This window comes from Notolepis coatsorum, assembly GCF_963971535.1.
Source record: "Notolepis coatsorum genome assembly, chromosome: 11".
Lineage (NCBI taxonomy): Eukaryota > Metazoa > Chordata > Actinopteri > Aulopiformes > Paralepididae > Notolepis > Notolepis coatsorum.
The window spans coordinates 69000025-69015692 of NC_140175.1; the positions used below are offsets into that span (position 1 = coordinate 69000025).

At 42.0% G+C, this 15668-nt stretch overlaps 1 protein-coding gene across 1 annotated transcript in view; it reads left to right on the forward strand.

The window, feature by feature from the left end:
• The window catches only part of mmp17a (matrix metallopeptidase 17a), a 178956-nt gene that overhangs the window by 142281 nt on the left and 21007 nt on the right, over window positions 1–15668 (forward strand). Inside the window, exons 6-8 of the mRNA XM_084325150.1 lie at window positions 543–625; window positions 9721–9873; window positions 10392–10652. Of these exons, the coding sequence (XP_084181276.1) occupies window positions 543–625; window positions 9721–9873; window positions 10392–10652 (497 nt within the window). The remainder of the gene's footprint in view (window positions 1–542; window positions 626–9720; window positions 9874–10391; window positions 10653–15668) is intronic.

Below are 15668 nucleotides of genomic sequence, written 5' to 3' on the forward strand. Positions count from 1 at the left end.
GGCTTTTTTACCTATACCGATATTGTCCATCTCTTAATTTTCGATACCTATATATGCAGGGTTTCCCCCCGCAAAAAACAGAATAATTTCAGGTAATTAACATTACATATCTCTTGTTGTGGAATTAACACAACATTATGCATACTTTTGACAATAAATAAAATCAGAATTTGTTCTTACTTGCTTGCCTGGGTAAATAAAGGTTATAGAAATGTAAAAAAAACTAAAAACCAAAAAAAAACATTGAAAACCGATACAGATATTTTCCGATATCACATTTTAATGCCAATATCGGTAGGCCGATAATATCGGACATCCCTAGTAGAAAGGTTTATGAATCCCTGACTAATCCCAGGCTTAGTATAAGAAGTTAGGTGTCATGTCGGTCTCAGTTCATCAATTCAATCTTAACAAATGTATTTTGATTTATTTCTTATCCTGTCCTTTCTCCCCTCCTTGCTCTTTTCTCTCTTTCTCTCTCTCTCTCTCTCTCTCCCTCTCTCTCTCTCTCTATCTCTCTCTCTCTCTCCCTCCTCTCTTAGGCCAGCACGAGATGCCCCAGACAGGTGCACAAGTCACTTTGATGCTGTGGCCCAGATACGCGGGGAGGCCTTCTTCTTCAAAGGTATAGAGAGAGAAAGAGAGAGAGAGAGAGAGGGGGGGGGTGTTGAAGGAAATAATGAAATATAGAGAAAAAGAGGAGGAGGAAAGGAGAGGGGGTGAGAGAGATGAGAGGCATCTGCCACATGTCAATGTTAGCATGGTGTTATTCACCGTCAAATATGGAAGAAAAATGGTTCATTACAATTTACTCAAGCATAGTAACAGACACAATATTTCTGACACTGGGAATACATTCCTTGAGGTCCATAGATGTCCCTAGATATGGCTAGGGCTTAAAAGGTTAAACCTGTTGTTACATCAAATACCAACTAGGACATTTACATTTAGTCATTTAGCTGACGCTTTTATCCAAAGCGACTTACAAGACGTTACAAGACGAGTAACAATGTTCATCAAAGTGTTGAGTGCTACAGTGTAGGTTAGTTTATTAGGACAAGTGCATGACAGTAAGGTTAGTTAGGGTTAGATATTTATTTTTTATTTATTTTTATTCAGATAATGGTTGAAGAAGTGCGTCTTTAGGCCATGGTTACACTGGGGTAAAACAGCAACATTTTATTTTCGAATGATTACGTTTGCATGTCCAAGTTAAAAAGAAACGCAGTTTTGGCAGGAAAACGCGTTTTCCTAGTGGCAACGCTGAAAGGGTGTTTTCGTTTTGAAAACTCGCCAAAACTCGCCGACAATGGTGCCATGTAATTTGCGCGAGACGGATACAGAGCCGTTTCTTGCCCAACGCCCATGCGCAGTAGTAAACACAGACGTCAGTTGTCAAGTTATTGTTATAAGGAACCCAGTCCAAAACTACAACAGTCTGCATTCCCTTAACAATTGTTTGTATTGAGCCGTATTGTATTGTACCCATTCTGCAATCTGTTAAATAACATTTACATCCATTCATTCTGCTAGCATTAACGTTACTACGCTGCTAGCCACAATGCTATACTGTTATAATGGCATATCCCAATCACGTTAGCACGTAAGCTAACAAAATCGGCGATATTTTTGTGAGACTAAACTCCGCTCTTGGTGGTCAATTGTGTTGATGTTAGTTTTGTTTCATCAACAAATCATCAACAAATGAGGCAGAACACACAGTGAATGTATCCGTTTTTGTTTATTGCACACTGACAAATAAATGCTAAGTTGCTAAATGGCTCATGCGAGGTATTTAAAGATGGTGACTTTGTTGTTTTTTAGCAGGAAGTGTAGTGACGCGTTCAACCTTTTCTGATTGGTTGAAAATGGCCTTCATGTTTGAACTACATCGCTACCTACTGCTTTGGCATTGTACTACATGTATATAGTAGACGAGACAAAACGACGTCTAACTTAACTCTTACTTGCCTGCCAATACGCAGCGTTCTAAAAAGCGAAATGATAAATCAATAATGTACATAAATCAGAAATGCCTTTAACACTTTCAGTGCCAACGACGAGATATCTCGTTTGTTCATGCCGACCGTTCAGTGCCAACGACGATAGATCTCGTCTTTTTTTTTATTAGCGATTTGAATTCATATTTCATCAATCTAGCCTCACGTTAGTGCTGCAAACTCTCTCTGAACTCCATTGGGAAATAACCGCCCCCTATCGTCTCTCCCTGTGGTACTGCACCCCTTTGGAATGGAGTTAATGAAACGCATGGGGGGAAAAAAGAATCCTGCTTCCTCATTTTACTTCTCAGACAAGTCACCCGAGACGATCGGATTCATTGCAGAGCCCCAGAACAGCGTGGAATACATATTTCCAGTACCCAGCGTTGGATCAATAAACCCGATCGATATTTGGAATGGTGATCAGGAATTGGAATAATCTTTTTGGAGAACATCTGATCTGAGGTAAGGAATCTATTTGACCAGTCTTAGGATAATCACAGAGATATCAACGTGTGCCCTATGTGTGTGTGTGCGTGTGTGTGTGTGTGTGTGCTGATCAGGAAATGAGATAATCGATTTTCAGCCCGCTTCTATAGCGTGCATAAGTACACATATACTATCGATAATCTAGCGTTTATTTGAAAACTATTCATAAATAGGCCGAAAAATTACAAAGTTTTTTGTGTATTCCAGAATATTCCAGTAAAGGGCGTTTATCACAGAATATTTATATTTTCCTGAAACTTTCCAAAAACAAGCGTTTTTCAAAATGGTATAAAACGGAAATGAACAGATTAAAAAACAATCCGTTTCCACAATGTTGACTGCAAACAAGTCATTGATAAGCGACGGCCATATTAGACACATAGCCATAATTTAAGATGTAGTTTATGCGTTCGCAAATATGAGAGCGCTATCATTGACATGGGTGGTGGCACTCAAGCACTAAATCGTGCGCCCCCTGCTGGCACTGAAAGTGTTAAAGGCACTCAATTAGACCTCCAATATCAAAACTGACTGAGAGTTTATCCGCTTTGTTTCCCCTGCTCATCTATCTGCCATCCCCCCATCCCTCTCACTCTCACCCCCCCCCCTCTCTCTCCCTCTCTCTCTTTCTCTCCCTCCTGCTCTCTCTCTCTTTCTCTCTCTCTCTCTCTCTCTCTCTCTCTCTCTCTCTCTCTCTCTCTCTCTCTCTCTCTCTCTCTCTCTCTCTCTCTCTCTCTCTCTCTCTCTCTCTCTCTCTCTCTGTCTTTCTATCCCTCTCCCCCTCCCCCCCTCTCTCTCACTCTCTCATACATTATCTATATTCCCCCTCTATTCCTCTCCTCTGTGAAATGGCAGTTTAATTGTTTAATTTGAAGGATAGCATTTGGTTTTAAAAGCGTATTTTCTTACTGTAAAACACATAATATATGCCAGGGTGGTGAGATCATTAACGTGTTCCAAGAAGACATTAATGAGCTTGTTTCAAGACAAGGATCATTACCTTTAAACAGAAGGAGTCACCTGACTCAGGATGTTGTGACTTGTTTCAAGAGATACCTGAGCCACACCACTGTTCTCCAGACACTGCTCTCCAGACACAGTGGCATAGCAGTGCACTGAAACTAACTCACAGTAAAACCAAGGAACTTCTTATAACTTCTAAACAGGACTTTGCTACTCACATCAAAATCAGCCAAAACTGTAGAGGATTTGGAATACCTATTCCTAGATAGTAAACTGAGTTCCTCTGTGAATACTGATTATGTTTTTAAGACATGTATTTGCTTAGACAACTTAACAGCTTTGGAGTAGGCCAACACCTTTTAGAAGTCCTTTATAAGTCTCTTATTGAAAGTGTGCTGGCCTTTAACATCACCGTATGGGAACAATACATGCAGGAGCTGGCTGGCGAGGGCGTCAGTGTAAGCCTTGTAAATGGAAGGGATAGAGCAGTTTGGGGCTCTGTGGGAACAGAGGAGGAGGATGAAAGCTCTGTGTTTTACAGAGGAACTCTCTCATCCCCTGTTCTTCAAGTTTGTGAGGCTGACATCTGGCAGAATTTGCTACAGGATTCCGTTGGCAACAAAGAATATACAAGAACTCATTCATTCCACATGCAATGAGCCTGCTCAATATAGGCCTTGCACGGAATGTCTGTGTACTTCTCTGCCTTCCAGTATGGCTGCCAATTACTGTGCGGCGGTAGATAGGGCTGGGTGATTAATAAAGTTTAAATTTCAATTATGATTTTGGCTTCCCACGATCATGAAAATAATATAATTGAGATAAAAACTATTACTGTGCCACATGTCGTGTTAATTTTGTGTTGTAAATGTAGCGTACCCTTCCTTCACAGCGGTACACTTTGTTTTAATCAGGCAGGTCAATTAAGAGCAATAATTTACAAAACAACAATTATTTCTTGTTCTTAATTATTAGTTCACAATGACAGCCTGGCGAGAGGACAAAAAGGCCTCTCGAAGGCTAACAGGGAAAGGGGACAAAAAAAGAAATCAAATTAAATGGAAAAGAGACAGACGATACATACATCACAGATGTAAGGGAAATAATTAAAACACATCAAACAAACAACCAAATTACAAGGTATGTAATACATGAAGCAGAACAGTCAAATTACAGTTAAAAGACTGGGTGACAGTTACAGGTGTGTGTAAACAACTCTGCTTAAAAGTAGTGAGGGGGATCTCGTTCCAACTGCTGGGAGCAGCAAATTGGAAGGAGGATTGGCCAAAGGAAGTGTTAACACAGGGAACAGTTTTGGTGTTATAGAGAGTAGAGAATTTTAACAACTGTATCAAATTAGGAGGTGTCAGACCAAGGAAGGTTTTGTAAGTGAATGTAAGCCAATGAATTTCTCGTCTAGAGTGTAATGATGGCCAAATTACAGATGTGTCATAGGGATGTGTTGAAAAGGGGGCATTTGTAGCAAACCTAATTGCTGAGTGATACAAAGCATTAAGGCGATCAAGGACACTCTTGCTTGCATGCATGTAAATGACATCGCCATAGTCAAACAATGGGAGAATGGACATTTGGACTAGTGAGCGTTTAGCAGAGTGAGTAAAGTAGGAGCGATTCCTGTACAAGAAGCCTTGCTTTTATTTTTGATTGGCGATGTACAGTAACACGTGCTGAGAAAAATAAAGTGTATTATCTAACCAGATACCCAGGTATTTATAAGAGGTGACTGTATCCAGAACTGAGCCATTGTTTTTCCAGGAGGACTTTTGGTAGAGTAGGTAAACCACTGGAAAAACACAATATTACTGTTCTGCTGTAACTTCTTTACAAGATCCAGTAATAAGCCACAGTGCAGTGCAACACTGGTACTAACTCTATCCAAACAGACACAGACAAGCGTACCGGCCCCATCCAAGATCTCCCCAGCATTTGGCAGATGGATATGCCAAACTTTCCACGCTAGCAACAGGTGTCAAATTGATGTAGTGTAGTAAAAAAGTTAGTTATCTGCACATATTACTGGATCTACTCTTATTCATTCATCTCTCAGTGAGACAAAAGGTAATTCATTGTATGTTATATTATGCCATATGACCATAGACAAATGGCTGGTGTTCATGTGTTACTAATAAACTGCAGCCTTTAGATAAATGTTGTGGAATAAAAAATAAGAAATAAAGTATAGAACCCCCAGCATGCCTACTGTACATATAGAACCCCACAGCACACCTACTGTACATATAGAACCCCACAGCACACCTACTGTACGTATAGAACCCCACATCACACCTACTGTACATATAGAACCCCACATCACACCTACTGTACATATAGAACCCCATATCACACCTACTGTACATATAGAACCCCACATCACACCTACTGTACATATAGAACCCCACAGCACACCTACTGTATGTATAGAACCCCACAGCACACATACTGTACATATATAACCTCACAGCACACATACTGTACATATAGAACCTCACAGCACACATACTGTACATATAGAACCTCACAGCACGCCTACTGTACATATAGAACCCAGTGGCGGCTGCTGACCAAATTTCTTGGTGAAGCACAAAATTATTATATTATATTATATATTAAATTATATTTTTTAAACATCCCCAACGCTGCAACACCCCCATTCCTCCCAGGTGTCAGGCTCCTCATTCGTTTTCCATTCATTTTGAGGACCATGTTTAAATATCATACTTCTGAAGTATAAACAAACTATACTGCTGTGACGATTTCAATAAAACAGACCATTCTGAGTCAATGGGAGTTTAGTAGGAGAAAATACAATTTTAAACATCAGTTTGCACGTACCACACTTAAACAGATGTGTCCTTCAGTTATTGGTGTAAAGTTATGGAATTCTCTCCATAGCAAGCTTAAGGGATGTAACAGTGTTTATCAATTCAAAAAAATTTATAAAAAAAAATATTTAGTCAGTATGAAAATCAAAATGTGATCTGGATAGTGAGATCTTTTTTTTCTCTTCTCTTTCTTTTCTTTTTTATTCTTTATCATTATTATTATTATTTAAATTGTTCTTGTTTAACTGTGGATTGTGTTTCTTTTATAATGGTATAAATGATTATTTGTGTAAATAAGGTTATACGCCGACCATTAAGAAAATACATGTTAGTTTAGGAATAAGGGGCAGGTAATTATAAGATTTATTCTTCTTCCTGCTCCTTTTGTCCATGGAATGGCTATTTATGATTTTTTAATGAAGAAACTATGATTGTATTATTCCATGTGGCAAATAAAAACTCTGAACTGAACTGAACTGAACTGAATGGTACAGCAAAACTGTACATTGGAATATTGGTAAACATATCGGTCAATCCCATTGTCCCGTGGGATTATGCCCCCCCCCCTCCCCGCGGCGATATTAATATTTGATTAGAAACGCAAGCAAGGCTTGTCTGCTGTCTGTCCTGCTGTGCCTTTTTGTATTTTTGTATTTGTGTATTTTATATTAGGACATTGATTTTAAGCTTTGATTGTACAGCACTTTGGTTGGCTCTTGTGCTTTTAAACGTGCTATATAAATAAATTACTTGACTTGATTTGACTTGACTTGAGGGGCTACCTTATTATTACACACGCAAGGCCACAGCGGGCTAATGAATTCATAATCACTGTAAAATATATATATATATTTTAAATGCACTCACCACACAACAGCCAAAGCAGTGACCGATCTCATCTTCCATTGAATATTGCAGCTTCTCCATCGTGACAAGTCCGACTCGAGTCGAGACACGTTCTTTTATCCCATGGAAAGTGTAAACCGCACCACTTCCGGTATTTTGAGCTCATGGGAGGTTCGGGGGGGAAGGCAGCGCATTCGTCCCCCCGCCCCCCTCCTCCTCACGAGCTCCATGTAACGCGGAAGTGCAGTGGTCTATGCCATGTCTCGCAGCTCCTCTCTGATTGAGTCCCAGACCGTCGAGGGCTGTCAATCATTCAACCCGCGTTCATGAGTAGCGTGCGCAAAGTTGCACGGGCAGGGCTTAGATGACTCAAATAGCCTATTTTGATTGGATAATAGAACCTGTGCAGGGAAAGTTGCACTTGAGTGATTGACAGCTAGCCATTACTGACTTCAGCCCTGATCAGAGAGCTCAGAGCTGTCACTTTTGGCCATTTTTGAAGAAAAAATTATTCAGTGGCATTTTTTTACAGAGGAAAACATTTAAAAAAAAAAAAAAAAAGAAAAAAAGATAATAATAATAACAATAAAAAAAAATATATATATATATATCTATATTAGAGCTGGGCCGTTAACGGCGTTAACGTGCTGCGTTAACGCGATACTAGTATCGCGCGATAATATAATTAACGCATTAATCTAAAAAAAATTAAAAAATAATTTTTTTTTTTTTTTTTTTTTACCTTTATCTACCCAGGGTAGGTTCACTGAGCACAGATGCTCTTTTTCAGGAACGCCCTGCTTCACATTCACACAGTTCCATTCACACCTGGGAGCTGCCCAGTACAACCACAGTTGACACCATTGGCCACTGAGCAACTCCACTGGAGCAGTTGATTTGCATTGGCTGATCAACTGCTGACTGGCTGATCAACTGCTTCTTTCTGTTTTGCTCCTGAGAGTGTGCTAGATACTGTACTGGTAATATTATTTATTTGTGTTAACTTCTGAATAAAACAACTTATTAAACACAAGTACATCTTATTGAACATTATTTTGATATTTCATTACCAATTATCATAGCAAAACAGCTTTTTCAAACAGTCTGTAATGCATTTTGGAAACGGGAGATGGGCTCATGGTGTAATGGGCCACCTGGCCTGAGAAACATAAGGAGGAAAGAAAAAGTAAGGACTTACTTCTGGTCATTATTTGGGTAGAACACACATATTTTGAATGCCTTCGGCAGGTTTTTTTTTTTTTTTTGAGTCATTTTAATCTAGATTAATCTAGATTAAATCCAGGATTGCAGATAGATTAATCTAGATTAAAAAAATTAATCTATGCCCACCTCTAATATATATATATATATATATATATATATATATATATATAAATTATATATATATGTAAATTAATAATAATTATGAATTATGAGTGAATTTGTGTTTCACGTGTTGTCATGGAATAACCTCCACTGATAGAACCCCACAGCACACCTAGTGTACATATAGAAACCCACAGCACACCTACTGTACATATAGAACCCCACAGCACACCTACTGTACATATAGAACCCCACAGCACACCTACTGTACATATAGAACCCCACAGCACACATACTGTACATATAGAACCCCACAGCACACCTACTGTACGTATAGAACCCCACAGCACACCTACTGTACGTATAGAACCCCACATCACACCTACTGTATAGAACCCCACAGCACACCTACTGTACATATAGAACCCCACAGCACACCTACTGTATGTATAGAACCCCACAGCACACCTACTGTACGTATAGAACCCCACAGCACACCTACTGTACGTAGGCTATAGCCATATACGTATATATACGTAACATATAACGCCCCTACTAACATGTCCATGAGTGACTACCATTTGCCACAGTCTGACACAGCCCTCAGCACCACGTGGGAAACGAGTTGAAATTAAATTCAGTAGAATGAAAAGAATAAAGTTCCTTGAGTGAAACTGAAAACACTTAATTACATTCCACCCCCAAAGGAAATGGGGGGGGGGCAAAGAGGGGATAAGGACTAGAGGGGGAGTTCAGAAACCAAGAAGGGTATTCAGAGAGAGAGAGAGAGAGAGAGAGAGAGAGAGAGAGAGAGAGAGAGAGAGAGAGAGAGAGAGAGAGAGATTCTTAGAAAAAAGGAATGAAACGAAATAACATGAAAGCAAGAGGGGAGGGACTGAAATGCAAAAAAAAAACTGGCAGGAAAGAAATATATTGAGAGAGAGAGGGAGGAGGGGATAAGGAGGAGATATTGTGACATGAGATACAGGCTTAAAGTTCTTCTATCACTTCCTGGGTCTGACAGCCAAACTGGGCTAGTGAAGAACTGGCACACACGTGCACACACACACACACACACACGCACGCGCGCACACACACACACACACACACACACACACACACACACACACACACACACACACACACACACACACACACACACACACACACAAACGGAAGAGAGAGACTTGAATACTTGGGTCAAAGTACTCAACTACCCCCTCTCCATGCTAACTGCCTCTACCTCCTCACAGGGAAGTACTTCTGGCGTCTGACCAGGGAGAAGCACCTGGTGTCTCTACGTCCGGCTCAGATCCACCGCTTCTGGAGAGGCCTGCCACTCAACCTGGACAGTGTGGACGCTGTGTACGAGAGACCTGGAGACCACAAGATTGTTTTCTTCAAAGGTAGATGGCTATACAACATGTGACGCGGCATGGTCAAGGTTGGATTATGCCGGAGCTCACGAAAAATCCCAAAATGTTGCGCAAGTCAGAAGAGAGACCAGAGAGAGAGAGAGAGAGATAGAGATAGAACCTTTTGACATGGAAAGCCAAGGGCCAACAGGTCCATGGTGGCCAAAAATGTGATTCAGCATTGATTATTTAAAGATATAATACATATAATCTTCTCTGGTCTCATTGTGACCTATCATTGTGTTTGTCAATATGCCTTGGCTTGTAATAAGCAAGTTGTCTCATAAACCGCTCCACAAATATAATCAAAATACTTTAATAATCAAAGCACCATATCTTATCACACTCTGGAACCCGTTGTATGTCCCAAAGGAATGTTAAATAAAATAAATGGTAAATGGTGCATTTATATAGCGCTTTTATTATTCATTAAAATAATATTAAATAATTTTGTATAAGTGCTTTACAATTTGGTCCTCACATTTTACCCATTCACTCCCACCCCTCAGGTCTAAAGTACTGGGTGTTCAAAGACAACAACGTGGAGGAGGGCTACCCCCGGCCCATCAGTGACTTCGGCCTGCCTCTGGAGGGGAGCGTGGATGCCGCCTTCGTTTGGCTGCATAATGACAAGACCTACTTCTTCAGGGACAACCGCTACTGGCGCTATGACGACCACCTGCGACGCATGGACCTGGGATACCCTAAAGACGCCACCCTCTGGAAGGGCCTTCCTCCACACCTAGACGACGCAATGCGCTGGTCTGACGGTGAGTGGACTTTTGTTTTGTTTTGTTTTTCTCATGTGATATTCAGGTGGTTACTTTGGGAGAGCAATACATTTGTTTGCAGGGAGGACTGAGAAGGAGACAGAGTAATGTTAGGCTGGATACAGAAGTGAAGGCCAGCAGGGCTATTACCCAGCTGTGTCAAGGCACTCTATCTATCTCGCCCTTTCCCCCTCCTTTTCCTCTCGCTCATCCCATCTCTCTCTCTTCCTTCCTCCCACCCTTCTCTGTCACTCTACTTTTTTTTTTTTCTTTCTTTCTTTCTTTCTTTCTTTCTTTCCTTCTTCATTTCTCACCTCACTTTCTCTCTCCCCCTCCCTCTCTTCTTTGTTCCTTCCCTCCCTTCCTCTCTTTCTCCCTCTCTCTCTCCCCACCCTCTCTTCTTTGTTCCTTTCCCCTATCTCTCTCTCTCTCTCTCTATCTATCTATCTATCTCTCTCTCTCTCTCTCACACTCGTTCACACATACCATCTTTCATCTCTCTCCATCTTTATATCTTGGTTGTAGGGTATTGGCATGAGGAAGACCCCTTTATTTATCTACACCCCCCCCTCTCTACATACATATACTGTATATAGTTTGGTTCTGAGGTTAATGTAGTGAACCAAGCTCTGGTCATTGCTCACGCAGGCCTCTCACAGCCTGCTGTGCTGCCAGGCAGGTGGGACAGCTGCTCTGCCAGACCTCCTGCTGGACTTCCTTTATCCCACTGTGTGTGTGCGTGTGCGTGTGCGTGTGTGTGTGTGTGTGTGTGTGTGTGTGTGTGTGTGTGTGTGTGTGTGTGTGTGTGTGTGTGTGTGTGTGTGTGTGTGTGTGTGTGTGTGTGTGTGTCTATGGCATCCTCTCCCAGCACAGCTGCCCTCACTGAGACTGCTGTGTCTGAATGTAACAGTGGAGACGGTCGTAAGAAACTGGCCTCGTCTGTTTCATAAAAGATTCAGCCACGTCATTATGAGAGGCTGATTCAATCTGAAAGGCACATTCCCCAGAGAACAGGTCTGTGCTGCTCGCATATGAGCACCTGCGCTAATACAAGTACTTAAGCTACAGTTCAGTTTGGAAAAGTAGAACATCATGCCGTCAAACAGCGGGACTTGGGAGGACATGCAACAAAGGACCTATGGAGTCTCTCTGTAGATTCAAATTAAATGGTCAAATAGTTCAGTTCAGATTCGTTTTTATTGTAATCCCAGAAGGCAGCTGACTCACAACAAATGAAAAAGGATGTCAAACCATGTGAACATGCAAAATAACTATAAAAAGTACAGGAATAGTGATCGCAAGTACAGGGCTGAGTCTCATCGTCTGTCTAATGAAAGAGAATTGAAGCAGCGGATGTCGGAATAGACTGTCAGATAAATGATGCAGAGCCTTTTTTTTCATTCTCTGCTTTCATATGATGCAGTTACTGATCCAGATTGAATTGCTGCTCCCCAGCCTCTCCACCTGAGCTCCCTGAGAGACTCAATGTGATCTGAGCAGCTCCCCAGCCTGGGTCCCTGAGGGGGGTGATGTTTTGATGCTGTGGTTAACCCTTTCACCGCCGCACTACTAAAAACGGTTAACCCTTTCACTGCGGTGACACACAGAAGGTTAACCCTTTCACTGCCACACGACACGGCGACCGTCGGTTGTGTGATAGTAAAGGGTTAACCTTCTGTCGTGTGGCAGTGAAAGGGTTAACTGTCAAGGATTGGATGGCAAACAACTTCCTTCAGTTAAACGCAGAAAAAACGGAGGTTCTTATTATAGGCTCAGAAAAAGTCACCTCAGAAGTTGCCACATGCATGGGGACCCTCTCAACAACTCTGAGGCCCAAGCTCAGAAACCTTGGTGTGATCTTTGACCAGCAGATGCACTTTGATCACCACATTAGATCTCTGACACGTACCTGTTTTTTTCCATCTACGAAATATCGCCAAACTTCGATCTGTTGTGTCCCAGGTAGAGATGGAAATGATTATTCATGCTTTTGTTTCATCCCGCCTGGATTATTGTAACTCCCTTTTCACCTGCCTCGATGCATCCTTTTTGGGCCGGCTACAAATGGTCCAAAACGCAGCCGCAAGGCTGCTGACTAGCTCCAGAAAATATTGCCACATCACTACCATCTTAGTTTCCCTGCACTGGCTCCCCTTCAAATTCAGAATTCACTTTAAGGTTCTGGTCATCACCTATAGAGCACTCCATGGTCAGGCACCTGCCTACATCTGTGACCTACTGCGTCCATACACCACGAACAGATTGCTCAGGTCGTCTGATCAGGTCTTGCTGGCTGTCCCCCGGTCTAGATTGAAAGAAAAAAAGGGGGACAGAGCATTCGAAACCGTGGCCCCCAGGCTATGGAATGATCTGCCCTTGGACCTTAGATCTGTGGTCTCTGTAAACACTTTTAAAAAGCAGCTAAAGACTGTGCTGTTTAAAGGCCAACTTGCAGGTTGTATTTTTGTTCAATAAACAATGTGACTAGGCCAACGCTGACTTTCATAAACGGTTAACCGTCTGTAGTGTGGTAGTGAAAGGGTTAACCTTCTGTAGTGTAGTTGTGAAAGGGTTAACACTTTGTCGTGTGGCAGTGAAAGGGTTAACCTTCTGTATTGTCACAATGAAAGGGTTAACCATTTGGTAGTGTGGTAGTGAAAGGGCTAAGAGGTGCAGTGAAAGTCTTACTACTGCCGTGCCACACCCTGCTGTCTAACTCATCTCCGCTGTCTCGCTTTTGATGTGAACGACCCAGTTTTAGAACGTTTACAATCGGACGGAATTATTTTGCAAGTTGCATCCAGTCTCGTTGCGAATCTTGATCTGAACCGTCGCGATTCCGGAACGCCGGATGGACTGGCATACTGTCTGAGACCACACACAGGAGCGTCATTTTGCCGGATTTGTTTGGTTCAGTAAAAAAAAAAAGCAAAGCATATTGAGGGAGGGGTCTTCTTTACATCAATATTGTGGGATCACTGTTTGAAATGGACTCATGTGATCTGAGCAGCTTCCCATCCTGGGCCCCCTGAGTCACTGTGATCTGAGCAGCTCCCCCAGCGTCTTCACCTGAGCTCGCTGAATCAATGTCATCCCTGCAGCCAGGCTTAGATCGATACACATCTATTATTTCTGTTGTTATTTTTTTTTGTGGGGAAGTGGACAAACATCCATTATACAACTTTCACCGGATGATATCTCAAAAAGCATGCACTTTGTAACTGGCTGTTCTTTCATACTTTCTGACTGCACTGACAGTGTTTATGTCCTATTTGAAAATCTGGTATGTCATAAATGTATAGATGTAGCAGTACTGTCTATCTGTATGGCGTGTGTGTCATATGATGAATTGAAAATGGAGGACCCTGATGGAAACAAGACGAAAGTCTTTCTCAGGTCTGCATCCTCTTAACAATTGTATGTATTGAGCTGTACTGTACTGTACCCATTCTGCAATCTGTTAATAAACTTTGCGTGCGTGCGTGCGTGCGTGCGTGCGTGCGTGCGTGCGTGCGTGCGTGCGTGCGTGCGTGCGTGCGGTTGCTGGGGGAGAGATGGACACGTGCTTCCAGTCCCCGCTAGAGGCTCTGTGTGTAGTGGGTTCTTGTTCCTGGATCTGGCTCCATGAATCACCCATTTCAGTCCTTTCTTCAAAATGTCTATAACAATTCTCCTTCACTTCAGGCGTTTCATCAAATCGTACAATTATTACATTTGAAAAGAGGTTCGGGGGGCTGAATTCAGCCTGGCAATTAGCTGAGGTCATCCCACCGCCTCCAGCTCTGTTTTCTAGAGCAAGAGAGGATGACAAGATACCCTGGACTTATATAAATTAAATAATAGAATGGCAGCCAAATCAACATGCTTGGCTAGTGCCCCAAAACCCTGAGTGTTCCACCCCTGAACACGTCCCGTCGCCAAACAGCCTAATGTATTTCCAGTCATCCCCCCATTTCTCGACAAGAGAAAATTAAACAATACTGTGAAATATTGAAAAGGACTTTCATGAGACCACTATTGGTAATGTTCCCTTGGCGTGTCCAGAAACACATTGTTAGTCCAATTCCATTCCCTTTTCCCCCGAACACTGATCATTCAACAGTGTTCGGATCCAATTAAATGGAATGTTCTCAAATAAATAACAGCCAAAAAAAATTGACAAATGATTCCAACTGAGACTGTAAGCACAAGAACAAAAGCTGCTTAAAGGTGTCTCCACCAGTAGAGTCTTTCTCTCTCTCTCTCTCAGTCCTACCTGCCACACCAACTTTATGGGAAATGTGCTTGCCATCTTCTCCAGAGTCCGACAAGAAGATAGATACCAATTTCCTCTCTGTGCGTTCAGTAGAAAGCTATCCGGCTTAGCACAAATTAATGGAAGTGGATACGGACCACTAGCCTAGTCCGGGAGTGTTAAGAGTGTAGGCGTGTTTCCCATAATGGCGGCATGTTTGTTTAAGACACTGATAGAATCTAATGTCAAGGTGCACTGAAGCTGTGCAGGAGTCTTACATTGGCTTTCAGCTGTCTGTGTAAATCAATTCCGGGCATTGACTGAATCTCGGTCGTTAAAGACCCCGACGTTCCTGGCCAAATTCCTAATCAGGTTTCTGACATCAAGGCCACCTAATCATCCCTTCCCCTTAATTGGCTGATATAATCCCTGTCTCCTTAGCCGTTCACTATGAATTGAAAATGGGGGACCCTGATGTAAACAAGACAAATGTCTTTCTCTGGTCTGCATCCCCTTAACAATTGTATGTATTGAGCCGTACTGTATTGTACCCATTCTGCAATCTGTTAAATAAAGTTTTCATTCAGCCATTGTGTAGTGTGATGTGTAGAAGAATGCAGGAAGCCGGACCAGCACTCTCAGATTCAAAAAGCTTTAATAGCAGCCGTGAACAAACATGTTTCGGAACCAAAGTTCCTTCTTCAGTGTTAGTGGCTAGCAACGATAGCTTGTAAAGATGGGGGCTATATACAAGGTAGGCAGGAAGTGACATCATTGCCGGT